The following is an 18,840-nucleotide window of genomic DNA, read 5'->3' on the forward strand; positions in this document are numbered from 1 at the left end:
AAACTTGATGAGAGAAGACGTTTTTTTGAGTTTAATGTTTCAATCAGAAGGTTAGGTTAAGGGAAATGAAAAAAAAAGGAAGGAAGTTAATAAGGTGGGCCCCTCAACCGGATTTTCCACCGGAATTTCAAAAAAGGTGGTCAACTGAAATGTTTTTTTAATTTAATGGGTGGTTATTTAAAATAAAAGTTTTAATGGGTGGTAATTTCAAAATAGAACCCCTTTATGGATAGTAATTTACAAATTTTCCTAATTATTATTTGAAAATTAAGCAGAGCAGAGCAGAGCCGAGCATATTTCTTTAGAGCAGAACAAATTTAATTTGAGCAGAGCAGAACAGAACAGAGCAGAGTAAAGCAGAGTCGAGCCGCTCTAAAGAACGAGGCCTAATTGTGCTTAAAAAAAAGCTGTTTTCAAAACGCTGATAACCAAACACGGCCGAAATCAATACGCATGCGGCACTTCTCTCTCCCGAAAAAAAAAAATTACTTGTAATATTAATCTTATAAAAAAAAATAAAAAATACTTAAAGCAGAAGGCACAGTTTATCTCAATTTCTATCCATTTCACGTTTCTTCGTTCACCGTCGCAATTCATTTGCTGCCACCGTTACATCTCCTCTCAGGTTAGTTCGCTTGACTCATTATTTTTCCAATTGCAGATTTTAGGGTTTTTATTGTATTTTTTGTCCGATTATTGCTTTTAATCTGGGTTCCATGGTAAATTGAAGTCGATTAATGAAAAGTCATTTGAAATTGATTGATTATGCAAAAGCCCTATTTTTTTACTGTAGTGTTTCAATGTAAAATCCCAAATGCGTGCAATTATTCTGACTTTTTTTTTTCTCTATTAGTTGTTAGATTATTTCTGTGTTGAATAATTTTAATTGAGATTGTGTTAAATTTACAGTTTGCTGGTTTCCAAAAAAAAAAAAAAAAAAAAAAAAAAAAAATTACAGTTTGCTGTTTCTTGAATTGGGATAATGCATGTGTTTTTTATGTGGGTTACAATCATAGGCTCATAGCACGAAAGATAAATTTATAGGTTGACTCATGCCATATGAATTACTTCGTATAATTGAAGACATTATTGTTGATTTAATATGTATAACATTATTGTTGTATCTCTCTGTTTTGTTTAATTTCCTCTTATTCTTAGATCTGCTCTACTTTTTATGGGTTCTGTATTATCTAGAATGGAGTATTTTTGGTTCAATTTTGTTATATATTACATGGGTTTTTGTTAGAATTTCAATCCATTATATGATTCTTTTGACTTCAATTTCAATGAATTTTTTTTATCTTTTACGAGCGGTTTAGTAAGCAATTCTTGTTTTGGTTATTGAGTATTGTAACCGATTCATGTGGTCATTAATTTATTGGGTTTGTTTCCTCGGCTCGAGATAGTAGTCATTGACTAAAGAAATTTAGTTTAGATTCTATTCGTCTCTGTCAACACCGAACAACTCTCGTTATCTATTGCTATTACCCTTGGGAGAAGTAGATAGTTGAAAAAATGTATCAAAAGGATTAATCAATTATTTGTTGATTGACTTTATGCGTCACATTGCAGTACCATATGAAATGAAATCAACTACAACTCTCTGATTATTAATAAAAGATGGGAATGAAAAGTTACCTTCAAAAGGATGAGCATATTGTGCAGAGGATGGTATTATATACCTTCAAAATGGTACACAAAACAATACCATTATAATTGTAAGAAAAAACTTTAGTGATCAATACCTCATACGGATGAATACTTGCTGCATAGCAAAGACTAATGAATTGAGGTGGTTGTATATTTCACACATGGTGGCTGAGTGTGTAGTTGGGTTTATCGCTTCACCCTATGTTGACCTGCGGTCCACTTTGGCCCTACAAAATGTGACTGGTTCATTGGAATCGCCAAATTATTGTCCTTTGTTTGATAACTGTATCCTAGAGCATGATTGGATTATTATTAGGTATCTTGTTTTCTTGGGGGATTGGGGCAGGGATTACTAATAAGGGACAAATTCTTTTATTGTGTATGTTAAGCTGTTTTGGATTTTTTTTATTTTTTATTTTTTATGGTGGAAGAATCTTAGAAGTACTGAAGTAAGTTATCCTTAAGACTCGTTGTGGGTCTGAATTTATTTTCTTTATTTCTGTGCTTCAAGTGCTTGTTTTAGATTTTGTATCAGGTTTCTTGCATCATGTAATCTGATCTTTAATTTTCATTCGTGATAAACAGCAAAAGACAAGAGGGGTAAAGTTGTGATGTATTATGAACCTTTATCCTCTTTATTAGGAACCTTTAAAACTTTAGATCTTCAATGTACTATATAAAACCTTTTAAGAATATGTCCTAAAATTTTCCTTTTATGGAAGTTTCTTATTTATTGCAATGTTTTCTTATGTGCACGTGATTCCTCTAGATCTTTCTCTATATCCATATAGGTACATTGTGTTATTTCTTTATATCTCTCTCACCATCACATGGTCTGCTAAAATATTGTGCTTCACCTACATGTTTCAATAATGAAAGAACTAAGGACGTATATACTAGTACCATCTAAAATTGGCATGAATTGCTAGGGGATGGTAGCATACGGCAAAAGTGGCGTGGTGATGTTGCATTTTGGCCTTATTTGGAAAATGGTTGTTGGTGGTTGGCTGGTGGCTGGTTCACTTGGCTTGTTTGACTAGCTGGAATGTTTGGCTGTTTATAATGGCTTTTGAAATTGACTGTTTAAGCTGGTTGTTTATAAAAGTGTTTGGTAAATTAATTGTCGGTTGTTGCCTGTTTATTAGATAATTTGTAGGCCAACAAGCCAAAAGCCAACAAAAAAGCTACTCAAAGCAGCTTTTTCATTTTGGCTTAAAAGCCAGCTTTTTCGCTGACTAAAAAGCTAATTATCAAACACATTTTTTTGGCTGTTTGACCACCTAAAAAAGCCAAAAGCCAAAAACTTACCAAAAAGCCATTAAAAAGCCAATTACCAAACATGGCCTTTGTCTTTCTTATAAGCAGTCTTGATTAATGTCACCATCTAAAGATAAATGCCAATTGAACTCTAATTGCCTTGCCTGATTGAGATATAGTTTGTATAAGTAATACGTGTCTGAGTAACCTTTTTCTGATGAACTTCTTGTTTGTTTGCATACAGTTTGAGGGCTTGACTTAGCAGAGTCAGCTTATATAGTTATCAGGTGATAAGGAGGATTATGTGGGCATAAGCCAGAATTTGGAAATTACTATGGAAGCTGCACTCTACTGCACGCCTCTTAGATCCTCCTTATTCTCTTCTTCGTCACCTTCATTCTTTCCTTGTCCACTTATCCAAAAGAAAGTAAAACGCCTGCCTTATGTGTCTCAAATTCTTGGCAATGTTGACAGCTCTGCTCTGGCGAAGACCCCCTCAAAATCTGTAACCCGTCGTCTGATTCTATTGCGTCATGCGGAGAGCTCATGGAATGATCATTCTTTACGGGGTAATCAATCCACAATTCTTTTTCTCCTAAAACATTTGTGCTTAGCTAAATGTTGGAACATTATAATATTTTTGAAGGTCTCAAGGTGTTGTTCCATACATGCCTAATGCTGTTTGACAGTAGTTTTTTTAATTCATCACTTCATTAAAGCTTTCACCATGGCTTAGTGAATTGTTTAGTCACTTACTGCTCCCGTCTGAAAGTTTTTTTACTCTATCCCTTACACGTCTTTTAATCGAGGGTATAAACATGGCTTTTTGAAACTACATTAGTTTAGCTAACTTATTTCTCCTTTCTGAAAGTTTAAACCACCTTGGACCTCTACTTACAGTTGGATTGTTACCATACCACGAGGCACGAGCTCTTTGGATCTTCTTGGGATGAATATAAGGGTAACCAAGCTATCATCGAAACTTCCTTGCCCCAAATAAAGTGACTAACTGCAAAAATGAGTGCGGATTAAAGTGTCTAATTATAATTGATGCTATTATATGATTGGTTGACCCATGTACACATTTTAATTGTTTTTTTTCTGCTACAAGCCTACTCTAAGATTTTGAAGACGCCTTCCTACTTTCTGGTTTAACATTTGATGTCACTGCTAAACTCCTAATCTTTGACCCTCTTTTGCATATTATGCAAGCTTCATGTTAACTATGGACTTTTCTGACTTTGTTTAAACTAATTAGGTTGTTTCATTTATATTTCCTGTTGACTAGGTTAGTGCTCTGAAAATGAATACTTTTGTGCAGTAGTCATAACATAATAATTGGAAAAAATCACACATTCACAATATCACATTTATATTAATTGTACTTGATCCTATTGTAGCAAGGTCTTCTTAGTATTTGCTGAAATAAAAAAGAATTTTTGGGTCGGACTAGTTGCATAAAACAAAATCTTGAGATGTCTAAACTAAGGCGTGACAACTATTGTTTTATATTTTTGTAACAAAAAGTACCATTGCCTTGTTGGCAAGGGTATTTGATATGTATGCTTAGGTTGGGAGTTTTATTTGGCTTGTGTATCATTTGATTTTGGTTTTTCATCTTATTCTTTTTCTTTTGCTTATAATACTTAATGTCTTCTTTCCCCTCTTTTTACTACATTTGCCTTTTCATGGACTTAGAGAAAAAGACACAATTTGGCTGTTAAAGTTCTCAAATTATGTATTAATTTGTCCAAAAGGTACTTATATGTTCACTTTTTTGTGAAGGACCTCATATGTTCAAAGTGGTGAAAAAGGTCCTTATAAGTCATTTTTGCTGTGAGGAGAGACCTTGACATTAGAATATGGTCGCTGACTTCACTTTTCCGAAGTTGATCATCATGTGAAATGCACGTAATGTTTAAAAAATGTCTTTTCCTTCGTTTGTTTTTCCCATGATTTTGAGGAAAGAGTAGGATTTTGAGAGAAATCTTGACGATAGAAAGAGAGGAAAAAGTAAAAATGTGGGGAAAAAAAAACGAAATGGTCTTTTATTAAAGCATCACGTGCCACAAGTGTGATGGTTTGCACCGAAAAAGTATAGTCAAGGGGCATATTTCGACGTCAAGCTCCCTCCTCACAAGTCACTACAAAAGTACCTATTAGTCTTATCAAAAGTTGATATCAGGAATTCGTAATGAGAAGTCTAATTAGATTACACTTGATAATATTATTTCTCATATATTAGTGAAATAATACTGATAAAGCTTGTATACACTGACCCTCTAAAAGCATATGCAACAAATTATTTGGAAGGAGTATACTTTTTTGTCATAAACTTCCTTTTTCCCCATATTATTATTCAATTTCTTCTTACCTCACTCATTTCATTTTTGAATTTTAGCAATGGCTTTTTGTCTACTTTATAGTTGCCTTTTGGATTTTAGCTTGGTAATGTAGTTAAGGTCCTTAAGGTGCCTGAGCTAAGAATGAAAAAGCTGTTAGAGTAGCTTTTTCTATATGCTTGTCCGCTTTTTCATTAATTTGCTACTCTATATACTTCTTTATGACAGCTAACAATCAATCTTCTTATTTTATATAGTTACTAGGTTAGAACCCGTGTGATGCACGGTTTATATAAAATCTATTTTTTATAATCTGTATATTTTAAAAAATAATGAATAAATAAATATAAATAAGAATTATGCACTTTGTACAAATTTTATTATAATTATAGATTTTTATCAAAATTATGATATAAATACTTGTTCAACGACTTCTAATACAAATTTCAATGTAGGAGTTCATTTATTAGTGTGCTATTTACAATTGTTTCATTTCTAGGATAAGTTGATAGGTTGTAGTTGTAATGTAGAAGTTTTTAATATTCAAATTTCATGATTGTTATATATGGTACCTCCACAACAACAAAAAAAAAATAAAAAAATGGAAGATGACATCATCCTTGTATTTAGGCGGGGATTTTTTTTATTAGAATGGCATGTGGACAGTGATGACGTTAGCAACGTTTTGTTTTAGTAATAGTTAATAGATGTAATCCAAAATTGAACTTTATTTTCAATTTTTGAAAGAACTTGATTTTCACAATTTTCAATTTATATAATTTTTATTGAACGTGATTTTTATTTTATAAGTTAACTATTTTTTTATTATTAATATTGTGATTAAATTTTTATCGAAAATGTATAATTTTATTTGTTTAATGTAATAAAAAATGTGATTTTATTCGCTGATGACACTTGAATTGATTAAGAGTAAATAAAATTCTCATAACAATTTATTGAAAATTTGCATCAATCACTATTCATTGTTTTTCAAATATGTGTAGATTAAATTTAAATTGTTAAATTTCATTTGTTAATTTTCTTAGGTGGCGAGTGAATTTTTCAATTCTAAAATAAAATGTAAATCTAATTTTGTCATTGGTCTAATAATACGGTTGCGATGCACGATCTTTTTAATAAATCATTTTGTATAATTTTTAGTTTTTGAAATAATATAAATTTTAATATCTAAAGATAATTTTTAGTTCTTTTAAAAAAGACAAGTTTTAGCTTTTTAAAAAAATTAAAATATTAATAAATTACTATTCATTGTTTTTACCTAAATATTAAAATTCTTAAGTCTCATTCGTTAATTTTGCTTAGGCGACGATTGATTTTTTTTAAAATCTAAGATAAAATACAAATCTAATTTTTAATTGGTCGAAAAAAACACCTTTGCTTATGTAGTGCGCCAAATGCTCTCGAAAAATGTCTACTTTGTTTATATACTAGATGTAATACCGTGCGATGCACGGTTTTTAAATATATCATTTTGTATATTTTTTTTGTCATTTCTTAATATTTTTTGTTTTTATTTTCTATTCTATTATTTTAACATTAATTTAAGGTATACAGAATTTCTAAATTAATTTAAGGTATACAGAATTTCTATTTTGTTAAGTTTTATGTATACAGAATTTGAATTTATAAATTGAAATAAATATTATCTCATTCATCATTAAATCAAAATATATTTTTAATTTCTAATTATTTGTTAAAATGATATAAATCCTAATGTAAAAGATAATTTTTGTTTTTTTTTTTTCATAATTTAAATCTTAAATTACTAATTTTTGTTTTTCAATTCTCAAATTTCATTTGTTAATTTTTTCTTAAATGGGCACTGAAAATTAAAATTCTAAATTAATATATAAATCTAATTTTTCATTGGTCGAAATATTACTTTTGCTTATGTGGTGTGTGATGCACAAATTTTTATATACATTTTGTATATAAATATTTTTTTGGTTTCTTGCATTATAAGTTTCAAAAATTTTGCATGAAAGTATCATATATATCATCAGATATATACATAAAACCATTAACATCAAGTGATAATTTATATTTTTTAATTAAATATCAAAATATAATTTTTAGTTTTTTGAATAATATAAATCCTAATATCTAAAGATAATTTTTAGTTTTGTTACAAATAAAAATGATAAAATTTAGTGTTCTTAAATAAATAAAATCCTAATAAATTACTATTCGTCGTTTTTACTTAAAACCATTAACATTAAGTGATAATTTATATTTTTTAATTAAATATCAAAATGTAATTTTTAGTTTTTTAAATAATATAAATCCTAATATCTAAAGATAATTTTTAGTTTTGTTACAAATAAAAATGATAAAATTTAGTGTTCTTAAATAAATAAAATCCTAATAAATTACTATTCGTCGTTTTTACTTACGTGACAAAAATTTAAAATTTTATTCGTCACTTTTGTTTAGGTGGCGAGTGATTTTTTTAATTCTAAAATAAAATAAAAATCTAATTTTTGATAGGTCGAAAATATACCTTTTATTATGTGGCGCTCCCAATGCTCTCCAAAAATGCCTACTTTATTTATATATATTAGATTAGATTTATTACCACTGTTCCATATTATGTGGGGCATTTACTAAAAATGGATTCTACACATTATGTGCCACAAATGTGTTTTTTTTTTCTTTCTAGTTGTTATTTCTCTCAATCTCTATCTTCATCACATGTATCTTTATCTTTCTCTCTCCATTTAACACTTAAAAACAATTTTTGCCTAGGAATCCATAGCAAGCGCTTTGTTGCACATTATATGAAACGGATGTAGTATTTTTAATAACTAATGCTATCAGCTTATTGAAATAACTAAGACAAACAGACAAGATTCCTAAATCTTGCTTTGATATCATTATTTTGTTAGATCATGATCGTCCACTGAGTAAAGCTGGTCGTGCTGATGCTGCTGACGTCTCATACAGACTTCAACTCTTAGGTTGGGTCCCTGAGCTGATCTTATGCAGGTTTGTTATTTCTTATGAACTAATGTTTTATTATTTCCATATTATATCTACTCAGAAGCAGCTTACTCATTTTTCTGATAACACTTTTCTTTCTTTCTGGCAGTGATGCAACGAGGACAAGAGAGACACTCTTGGTTATGCAAGAGCAAGTCAGGGGGTTCTTACAGGCTGCTGTACATTTCATTCCTAGTTTTTACTCGATTGCTGCTATGGATAGGCAGACTGCGGAACACCTTCAAAAGATGATTTGCAAATTCTCTTCAGATGACATTTTTACGGTTATGTGAGTTAATTTACTGCATGCGTTTCTCATGCCCTTTTCTGGAATATATACTTCTGACCGCATATATTAAGCACGGTTGATAAACATTTGATAATTCTCTTGTAACCTTATATACATGTAGTAAGTTATGGTTCCAATTCAGATTCCAAATGAAGTGAATCAATCTATGAATATTGAAAAGGAGAGAGAATGGAAAGGCATAAATATTATGGGTGAGATAATATATGAGGTTTGTCCTATATTTTAAAAAGTGCGCCTAGGTGCAAACCAAAACACCTTGACCATGCCATGGGCAGTACAGGAGGCGACAAAAAGCACAGGACTCAGTCCACCTCTACCAAGGCATTATCACCTCATGTTCAAATGCTTAAGAGAATTTATTTTTCTTAGATTTAAAAAAAAAAAAAAATCAATTTTCTTGGCTATTAAACCTTACCTGTTTGGTTCTAATTGAATTGGTTGAAACATAGTTGGAAAGATTGGTGAACGGAATTCTAGTAAATTAACTAAGAAATCAAATTGAAAGTTAACTGAATTTTTGAATTAAATGTTGGTATTAGTGTTGAACGTTTAAGGGGGGTTGATGAAGGGGAAGAGGTAGGAAAATGGGAAATTAGGGAAAAAAGCTAGAGGATAAAAAGACGAAACAAAAAGATAAATTAAGGGGGATACATGTTAGATAAATTTATTTAAAATTGTAGATACTTCTTTGATTAGCTTGATAAATAAAATCATATCTCATTTCGAGTAGAGTTTGGAATTTTGTACCTGTATCATCTTAAGTTTAGCACGAAAGGTCCAAGGTACTGCTAATTTGGCCAATAGCATAGAGTCTGGATTTAATGATGCATTACATGAGATGATGTGTAAGAAAAATAAGTTTGTCTGTATCCTATTTTCAATTTCATTCTAATCCTAGAATAACTAAGTAATAAGTTGAATGAATCACAAATATAACCAAATTTCTTTTAGGTGTATGGGACATAACAAAGGATGGGAGGAAGCAGCCTCCACATTCACTGGTTCAGTAATTGAATTGGATACGTGCAATGCTGCTTTGCTTGAAGCCACTGGGAAATCCTGGGAAGAGGTAAGATCTCTTATATTTACTCAATTTTTTGTTCCAATGAATAATTAGATGATAATACTGCTTTTAGCAACCAGAGCAAAGATCCATTACGGGTCTTGGCTGTCACACCAACGATGAAGGCCCATATAGTTTTCAACCAACTTGATCTTTTGCTGTACATGTCAATACTTTTTGTTAAAAGTTGGATTCCAAGAACATGAAGACTAATTTGTAACAAAAAGTAGGTTTGCAACTAGATTATGAAAAATTTCAAGTCTCACTTTGTTTTAACCAGTGTATTTTATTTCTCAATGCCAGCAGTTTTCGATCATGTATATTGGCTATTAGTAGATTGTAGATGGATAAAAATCTAGAGACCAGAGTTAGGCTGTTTAGTTTTACAGGTCAATTTGTTAACTCTTCAGGTTATTAGTGGCTCACATTCGTAGCTAAGTGTAAAAAGTGAAAGAGAGGAAGAAGGTTGGGAACCATTTGAATATACAAGATAGACATGAAAATTAAAAATTTCAGTCTTTGTTATATTAACTTGAATAAAGGAATTATGAGCTCAGGAAGGATTCTGTATGACTTAGTGGGGTATGAGATATAATATACTTAAGGTTTTGCTTCTATATCTTGGTGATTTTATGTCCAATTCAAGCGTTTACTAATGTTGTAAATGCTTATTTGGTTGGCAATTGTTCTATTGTTTTCAATTATACTCTGCTTAGTAAACATTGGATAAAGGGCGTGTTCTGAACTGAACTGAATTGAACTTAACTTAACTGAATATTTTATGAGAGAAGGAAATTAAGATAAGAACTGAACTGAACTTATTGGAGCTGAACTGAACTGAAAATAAGCCGAAGAGAACAAACCAAAAAACATATAGTTTAGTTTAATTATGCTTTGCAAGCTTAGCTACATAGATGAAGTTGGTACTTTGTATTTATATAATCAACTTGTCGATTAGGATTAGTTGTCTATGTTATATATTCAATTTGAATATGTTGTTTTGACTAGAGAATTATTAAGATTCATCGTTGTGCCTAGAAAACTATTGATGAAATGCACTGAAAAGTAATGCATCCTTGTTCATTATGAATGATGACGTATGCGTTTGGAATTGAGATGATGGAGAACAAGTTTTATTCTCAGAGCTTTACATGATATGTTGTTTGTGTACACCAGAAATAACCTAAATTTAAACTTTCTTTTACACTTATCTTTGTTGATTGAACAAATTTAAAGGTTCCTTTAAATTTCTCTTTGTTGATTGTTGTGCTCTTTAGAATTCCTGTTTAACAATTCCTGACATAAATTAGAATACTCACCTTGCAGGCTTTTGAGTCATCTGGACTTGGAGGATGGAAGCTAAAAGGCCTTGTTAAGCCAAACAGCAACCCTGAGAACTATGTTCCTACGTGAAACCATTCTAAAAACGAAAAAAGTGTTCAGTAGCAACCAATATGCAACTCTTGTTGCCTGGTGTAACTCCTAAGTCGAACCAGCGTCGTTGGGGCTGAACAGACAAAACTTACAAGGATAGGCGGCCATATTGTCAACTGTTCAGGTCCAATCACTTCTTTCAGCCGCAAATATGAAGCTTGATACAAACCTACAATGTACTGCATACTTTATTGTGAAAAAAAAAAAAATTTGTGTATAGCGATCTCATTAATCATAGATTCATAGAAACGGTTTAGCGGGTGACACTTTTTATATTTGTGCTATCTATAGCATTTTTTGCATGTTAAATCACGTCTTAAAAATTTCATGTAGCCTTTGAATAATTGTAAAATAAATTGATCTCTTTGTCCATTACCTCGAAGAAGAGTTGCCAATGTAAAGAATCTGTGAATGCAAGCGACCAAATATTGAGAAGTGATGTTCATTGAAAGACTAAATAAACGTGCTTAGCTTTCAAATGTAGTGGCGTATTGAACTTATAACCTTTCAATTACCCAATTCAGCTTTTCAATATACCATTGCGTAGTAGAGGATCATTATTACTAAGGCACTAACCTTATCCTATTGGTATAGTTTTCCATTAAAATTTTGGGCAAGATGTATGTGGTTTTAGGCCTTGATTAATTCACCTAAAAAAAGTCACTAATTTAAAAGAAGAAATATAACAGATATAATTTGGGTGTAGTAAAAATAATTTAAGTTCAATAAAAATAATTTCAGTTTAATAAGATGAAGTGAACAGAACCTTATAATATAAATATATATACATGGTAGGGTTTGCTAAGTAGAACTAGCCGTTGGACTTGTGCAATGCACGAGTTGTTCATAGGCGTATAATGTAGCCTTTTGTTTTAAAACTAGTTGTTGGCCCGCGCGATACCTCGGGTCATGTAATTTAATAAAGTATGAGATTCAAGATAGGTAATTATGATACATTAAAAATAGTTTGCAAAGAGTCACATCTATAATTAGTTTTTTTTTTTGGTGTTCCATCCGATTCACCCTTTGGGCTAATCCGGATTTGGGGATCAGTTCTGGGTGGTTAGGTTCCAGTCCCCTCCCGATTGTTCTATAATTAGTGATTTGTATGATCTCACAAATTTTATAATATGTAAGTTTAATTAAGTTTATTGGATTGACCCTTGATATTTGCATCCATATTTTGGACTCTACGTACTTGAGATTTTTTTTTTTCATTTCGTAAATGAATAATTATGATGTACTTTTTTACAATAAATTATGATGTACTTTTTTTACAATAAATTATGATGTACTTGTGTTACAATTAGTAGTTGTGGTTTTTGAGCCATATTAATAATCAGTTTCATGTTAAATACGTCGCATTACTGTAGGGAATATTTCAAGCATTCTAAATTTGAATCCCACTGTAATCATACACTAAAGATTAATGTGGTCTACAACCATGACTGGATATTCGGGGATGAATGTACAAAACCAACCTAAAAGAGATTGAACATGCCCTATAAAATAGGTCTCTACTTTATTCTTCTTGTATTCATGTGCGCTTTCTGACTAACATGGAATCATTAGGTTAACTCTAAACCTGTTTAATCTATGTTGGTTGAATATTAATGCACAAAAAAAAACTATTATTTGTGATCACTTGAATTAAAATCATATTAGCCTAAATCAAATTATTAATTATCTTATTAGGCGTGATTTCAAGTACAAATTCCCTTTAAACCTGCATAAGAGGCGTGATCAAGCAATAACAATAATATATATCAAGCAACATGATATTAATAATAATCATCATCGTAACAATCTCAACCTTAATAAAGCTTAATAATAATAGCAAGATCCTAGACATGATACTAACATGATTAATAACAAATCCTAGAATGTCACTAAACATTAAAGATTAAAGCTTTAGCCATAACTTGATACTAACATGATATTAGAAATAGGAAGCACTCTAAACATGATACTAGAAAACAATAAAAACATCATAACATGAAACTAGAAATATAATAAATACCCTAAATATGATTCTAGGAATTAAATAAATCTAAGCATGCTTTCTATATCAAAAGAATAATTTAGAAGTAATCTAATTCCTTACTTTGATGCCTCGTACCTCTTTCTATCAAAACAATACACACGTTAGTAACTTCAAGGAAAATATTAAACAGTAAATCTAATCAAATAATTGAAATAGGATTTGGGACCAAACCCTAAAAAATTATCAACCTTTCACGTCGATGGCGAAGACAACTTCGAACTGGGCTAGGTGTGTCTAGAACTTGTGAATGCGGTATGGTGTTTGTAAAAAGGCTAATAGAGAGGGAATAAGTTTTAGCTTAGAGGGAGAAGAGAGATGATTGTTGATGATTGGAAAAGGGGATATATGACCTCTATTTATAGGAAAAAAAGAGAGTCGAAGAATAAGAAAAGAATCCGAATTCGAATCAAAATAAAACTTGATGGACATCAGTTTTTGCGAATTTTGTTTTTATCATATATTTTGATCCATAAGTCCAAATAAGGCATATAATATGTTTTTGGAAAGCTCTTGAAATCTACTTTTCAAACCAATAAAAATCCGATTAAAATATTTTGTATATAAAAAGATATGGCCAAAATAGTGGGACGGTGTCAGTTTTGGATAGAGTTTCGTATTTCTTTCATATATTTTTTGTTATAACTCGGAATTAAGATAATTTCAAGATCTATCCAACCATATAAGATTTGGATAAAGATTATGAGGCACGAAAATAATATCTGACTGTCTTTAAACTTCTTTAAATTCAAATAGAATTATGATTTAAAAAAGGAAAGTATTTTTAAAAACGGATAGTTTTTATTCAATTTCAAATGCTTTGATCTTATCTTTAAAAAAGGATAATTAAGATTTTTTTAGAAACTTATAGAAGCTTTTAATAAATTCTAATTAGTTTAGGAATGGGATTAAGCCTTTGGACCCTCCTCATGATCGTTGGGTCGTAGTTAAATCCGGTTTGGGCCCAGTTTAGTATTTTGGCTATAACTTCTTCATATTCATCGGAATTGGGCTTATAATATATCGTTGGAAAGTTCTTTTCAAACCCCATCCAACTACACCATTATTGGGCCCATATCATGGACCAAACTAAACTAGACTGGACGTTTTTCATAAACAGGGTACAAAAAGGAATATTTTCAAAAAGAGAAAGAAGTATTTTCAATAAAACAACCGCATCACAAGACTCTTTCACATTTCACTTCGTTCGATCATCAATGACGTGAAAGGTATCCATCACTAGGTTTGGTTTTTTGGGAGACACAATCAGGTGTCTACAATTACCAAAACTAAAATTATTTTTTAATTAATAGATAGGAAATTTTTACATTTGCTACCAGGAATAACACCTTGCTTCACATTTGCTGTCAGTTAATTTTTATTTATTTATTTATTTTTTTTTTACTTTTCTACCACCTAAATCAGAGTTTGTTAAAAATCACTACATGATGTCTTACACTGTTACTATTTCCGTTAGTGGCGCCCAACCACCGTCCAGCCACCACTCCGTCCCCACCCACCTCCCTTTTCCCCCATCAATGCTTCCCAACGCTGTCCCCACCCACCCATGCCGGAAACGACCAAATTGAAAACCCGAACCACCCAACAGCCTCATGCTCACTATTCAGCCACCCATATTCTCTCCCTTCCCCCAAACAAACACCCAACCATGCCGGAAACACCGTCAGCAATTTCAACCAGCACACGAGTCCGCAAATTAGCCGCAAAACGCCCACCAATCATCCACCATAGCACCGCAATTTCACCCCGCACCTCTCTTCACTGTAATAGAGCACTAATATATTGCGCAAAGGAGTTCCCCAACCACCCAAAACCACCATAAGAGAAACCAATAACAGACGGTGATAAATAGTGTAGCCTCTTGTAGGGAATATTTTCAAGCCTTAAAAATCCCACTAGCTCGAACCCCACTGTGATCATACACTAAATTACGGTGGCGTCCAAAAGGGAAGAAGATAGAGCAAAAGAGTCGCCAACAAGTTTTTAAGGAACTTGTAAACCATCACGAGGTGAAGGTTACACCCCTTAACGATCCAAGAGATCTTCAACTCCATAAGGTCATGAACCAAATAAGGGTTCGGGGATGATGGTACAAATCCAACCTAAAAGAGATTGAAACTGCCCTAATAATAGGCCTCTACTTTATTCTGCTCGTATTCATGTGCGCTTTCTGATTAACATACAATCAATAGGTTTAACCCTAAACCTGTTTAATCTATGTTGGTTGAATTTAATGCACAAATAAACTATTATTGGCGATCACTTGAAATTATAATCACAATTAACCCTAAACAAGATTATTAATTATCTTATTAAGCGTGGTTGCAAATACAAATTCCCTTTAACCTGCAATAAAGGTGATCAAGCAATAACAATATAAAATAATATGCATATCAAGCAACATAATAAATAATCAACATCATTAATAATAATAAATAATCATAAACATTAGAAAGAACATAGGAAGCATCATACTTTTAATCATACTTGATATTAAAGATACCCTAGACATGATACTAGGAATCATAAATAACAATCTAAGCATGATATCTACATCATAAATCAATTAAACCATTAAAGTACTTACTTGGATGCCTCGTACCTCTTTCTAATAACAAAATACACACGTTAGTAACTTCAAGGAAAATAATAATCAAAACAATTAAATTAAATAATTGAAATAGAGATTTGGGACCAAACCCTCAGAAATTAAAACCTTTCACGTCTAGGGCGAAGACAACTTCGAATATGGCTAGGTGTATCAAGATCTTGTGAATGCGGAATTTTGTATTAAAGAGTAAAGTTTAGAAAGAATGCTAAAAGATTAATGATTCATAAAGTAATTGTTGACGATTGATGATTGAGTTTATTAAAACTTAAGAATTAAAAGAATTGGTGAACGATAGATGTAGATGATTGAATGGTGAATGAATATTGACAATCCGTGAATGAAAACAGAGTTTTTGATACGATATTTATAGAGAAAAACATCCAAAAAAGATAATTTATCAAAACAGAGTCTGAAGATCACAAAACTAACTTGGCACCAGCCCTGGCTCATTGGCGCGAGGACCACTCGCTAGCGCCAGGCGCCAATGGCTGGCGTCTGGCGCCAATCCTGATTCCAGGCGCCAAGGCCTGGGGTTGGACGCCAAACCGGATTTTAACGCGTTTTCGAAAATCTGATAGTTTTGCCGTACTGGAAGATAAAATAATATAATTTCAGTCGAAAATGCTATTTGATCTAATTAAAACTCTGAAGAATCCTAATTGAATTAAGAATGATAAGACCTTCTAGAATGTTCTAGAAGACCAAAACCATTCCTAATTACATTAGGAATGATAAATCATATTAGGCCCTCCCCTAGATCATTGGGCCGTACTTAAAGCTCAAACCGGGCCCAGTTCAGTAAATTAGCCATAACTTCCTCAATATTCATCGGAATTGGGCTTATAATATATCGTTGGAAACGTCTTTGCAAGCCCCATACAACTACACCACTATTGGACCCATATCATGGACCAACCAAACTGGATTGACTGTTTTCTTAAAATAAAGTTTTCAAAAACAGAGAGAAGAGAAAAGAAAAGAAAAGAAAAGAAATAAAACTTTCCGCAACACTAGACCTTTCCACACTTTCGTTTCATTCGATTATGATTCGACGTGAAAGGTACTCATCACTGGGTTTGGTTTTGGGGAGACACAAATGGGTGTCTACAGAAGCCCCCACTTTGACTGAGTTTGGAGAAACGCAAGTTTCGAAAACGAAAGTCAAAGTATCGATAGGGACGGAGAATGATTCAGAACGTTCTGCGATCCTAAATCACTCTTGTAACACCGATACCTGCAAAACTAGCGTTAGTTAAACAGATAAAAGAGTTAAGAAACGCGTATCTTGCACCGTCGAGCACACATCTCTGAAAGTAGCCGATTTGTTTTGATGACCTCTTGCAAGCTAGAGAATGCCATCCCGCTTGAAAACCGCTACGCCTCGTAACTGCTTCCAAATTAGAAGATTGCTTCGCCTGAAACTACCTTCTCCGCAATGATAATATTCCACGTCCAAGGGAATATCATCGAAAATTATTTCTCTTGAAATAACTCTCATCCGCATTATGATCATCTTCCATGCCTCAGGAACTATGATCGAAGACAATTTCGCCGGAAATTACCTTCAGTTGCTTGTGACAACTTTCCGCAAGCTAGGGAATAATGTCGAAGACATCTTCTCTTGAAGTCATCCTCATTTGATGCGATAATCTCTCAAAGGAAAATACCAAAGATCCACGCCCGTCGATCTTTAAAAGTTCGCCTGAACTTGCCTTTTGCTATGCCTGTACGTCGGCGCTCTTTGCTCTTGAACCTATATGTCGGTGCCTTTTGCTAATGAACCTGCATGTCGGTGCTTTTTGCTAATGAGCCAATGCTTAGGCGCTTTAAGCTTAGTGAGACGATCTTTTCATCAGGTCGATCACTTCATGTAATCAAGCCGATTACCTAATCATGTCAAATTTCTTAGAGGGGCTAACTGGCGTACCAAGGAACCCAAAATATATTGCAGAAGGCTAGAACAACCCCAAAAGGTGGCTGGCTGCTTTGGCGTCGCTGAAAATCGATCAGCGCCAGACTTATGGCATTAGCGCCATGCACTGAAATTGGCGTCTGGCGCCAAGCACAGAATGTGACGCCAATGCCTAGGGGCTGGCGCCAGCACGAGAATCACTTTAAATTCCCGTTTTCAGTTCATTTCGTGCTCTGGTTTGTTGCGAACACTGCTCGAAAGAAGTCGAAACTTCAATTGATCGTTGCTCATTCGTTTCTCAACCGAATTCGCTCAAATTTGTTGCAAATCAAAGCTCTTTTCATCCATATTCCCGATCTATGTAAGTTTTCCTCCAACTCACACCAGTTTTTATGAATTATTGGCATGTTCATTCACGAATTTCATGAGAATTCGAAACTTATAATGCTCAATTTTCTTTGTTTATCAAGTTTTACGCCATGAAATTGCTTGTTTATGTTTGTATATTGCCTTGGGAGTAATTTGAGACTTGTTTGACTCAATTTGGCGAAGAAATGAGCAATCCGCCATTGTTGGACCTCCTAAGGTCGTGAAGAACAATGTGACTCGTTCTTGATGTTTTTGCTAGAAATTCTTGTTCAATTTGTCACAATAATCACTATGGTGTTGCAAGAAATTGTTTGATTGCTTGAAAAAATGCTGTCATGCTCAATTTGAATTTGTGCTCTGTTTTAGTACTACGTACTTTGTTTTTTTGCGAACATAGTATCATGCGGCTAGGCAAACCTTTAGATACTATAGAACCTTGATTTATGATGATTCTGCTCCATGTAGCATGGCTAGACAACGAGGCTCAGGTTCACGGTCCCGAAACACTAGACGGGAGCATGAGCCCGTGGAGGACGACACCACACCGTCCACTTCGCTTGGTCAGTTCCCAGAGTGGGATGAGCAGACCTTGTTCTTTGCCCCTGTCCACCACATTTTTGAGAGGGTGAGACGGGGAACCGAGCCTGGGAGGACACGACATCACGGCTCTGGCTGCGATGGCTTAGGCGATTTGTATAGGATGCATATCGCCAGAGATCGAGAGACGAGACTCCTATGGGAGTCTTGCGGATTGGTTGCCCTGTTTGAGACCTCCGAGGCTATGGTTGCCTCCAGCGGGGGTCACCATGTAGTACGCACTCTGGTGGAGT

The 18,840-nt window shown here is 33.0% G+C and overlaps 1 protein-coding gene across 1 annotated transcript; it reads left to right on the plus strand.

Annotated features, from left to right (window-relative positions):
• Positions 1 to 276: 276 nt before the first annotated feature.
• LOC110714786 lies at positions 277 to 11,535 on the plus strand. Its single transcript, XM_021893366.1, has 6 exons — positions 277 to 625; positions 3,152 to 3,476; positions 8,156 to 8,255; positions 8,359 to 8,538; positions 9,511 to 9,628; positions 10,949 to 11,535. The coding sequence occupies exons 2-6, from the start codon at positions 3,242 to 3,244 to the stop codon at positions 11,033 to 11,035; spliced, it is 720 nt and encodes a 239-aa protein (XP_021749058.1). The 5' UTR covers positions 277 to 625; positions 3,152 to 3,241; the 3' UTR covers positions 11,036 to 11,535.
• The last annotated feature ends 7,305 nt before the right edge of the window (positions 11,536 to 18,840 follow it).

The sequence above is a fragment of the Chenopodium quinoa genome, unplaced genomic scaffold, assembly GCF_001683475.1.
Source record: "Chenopodium quinoa cultivar QQ74 unplaced genomic scaffold, ASM168347v1, whole genome shotgun sequence".
Taxonomy (NCBI): Eukaryota; Viridiplantae; Streptophyta; class Magnoliopsida; order Caryophyllales; family Amaranthaceae; genus Chenopodium; species Chenopodium quinoa.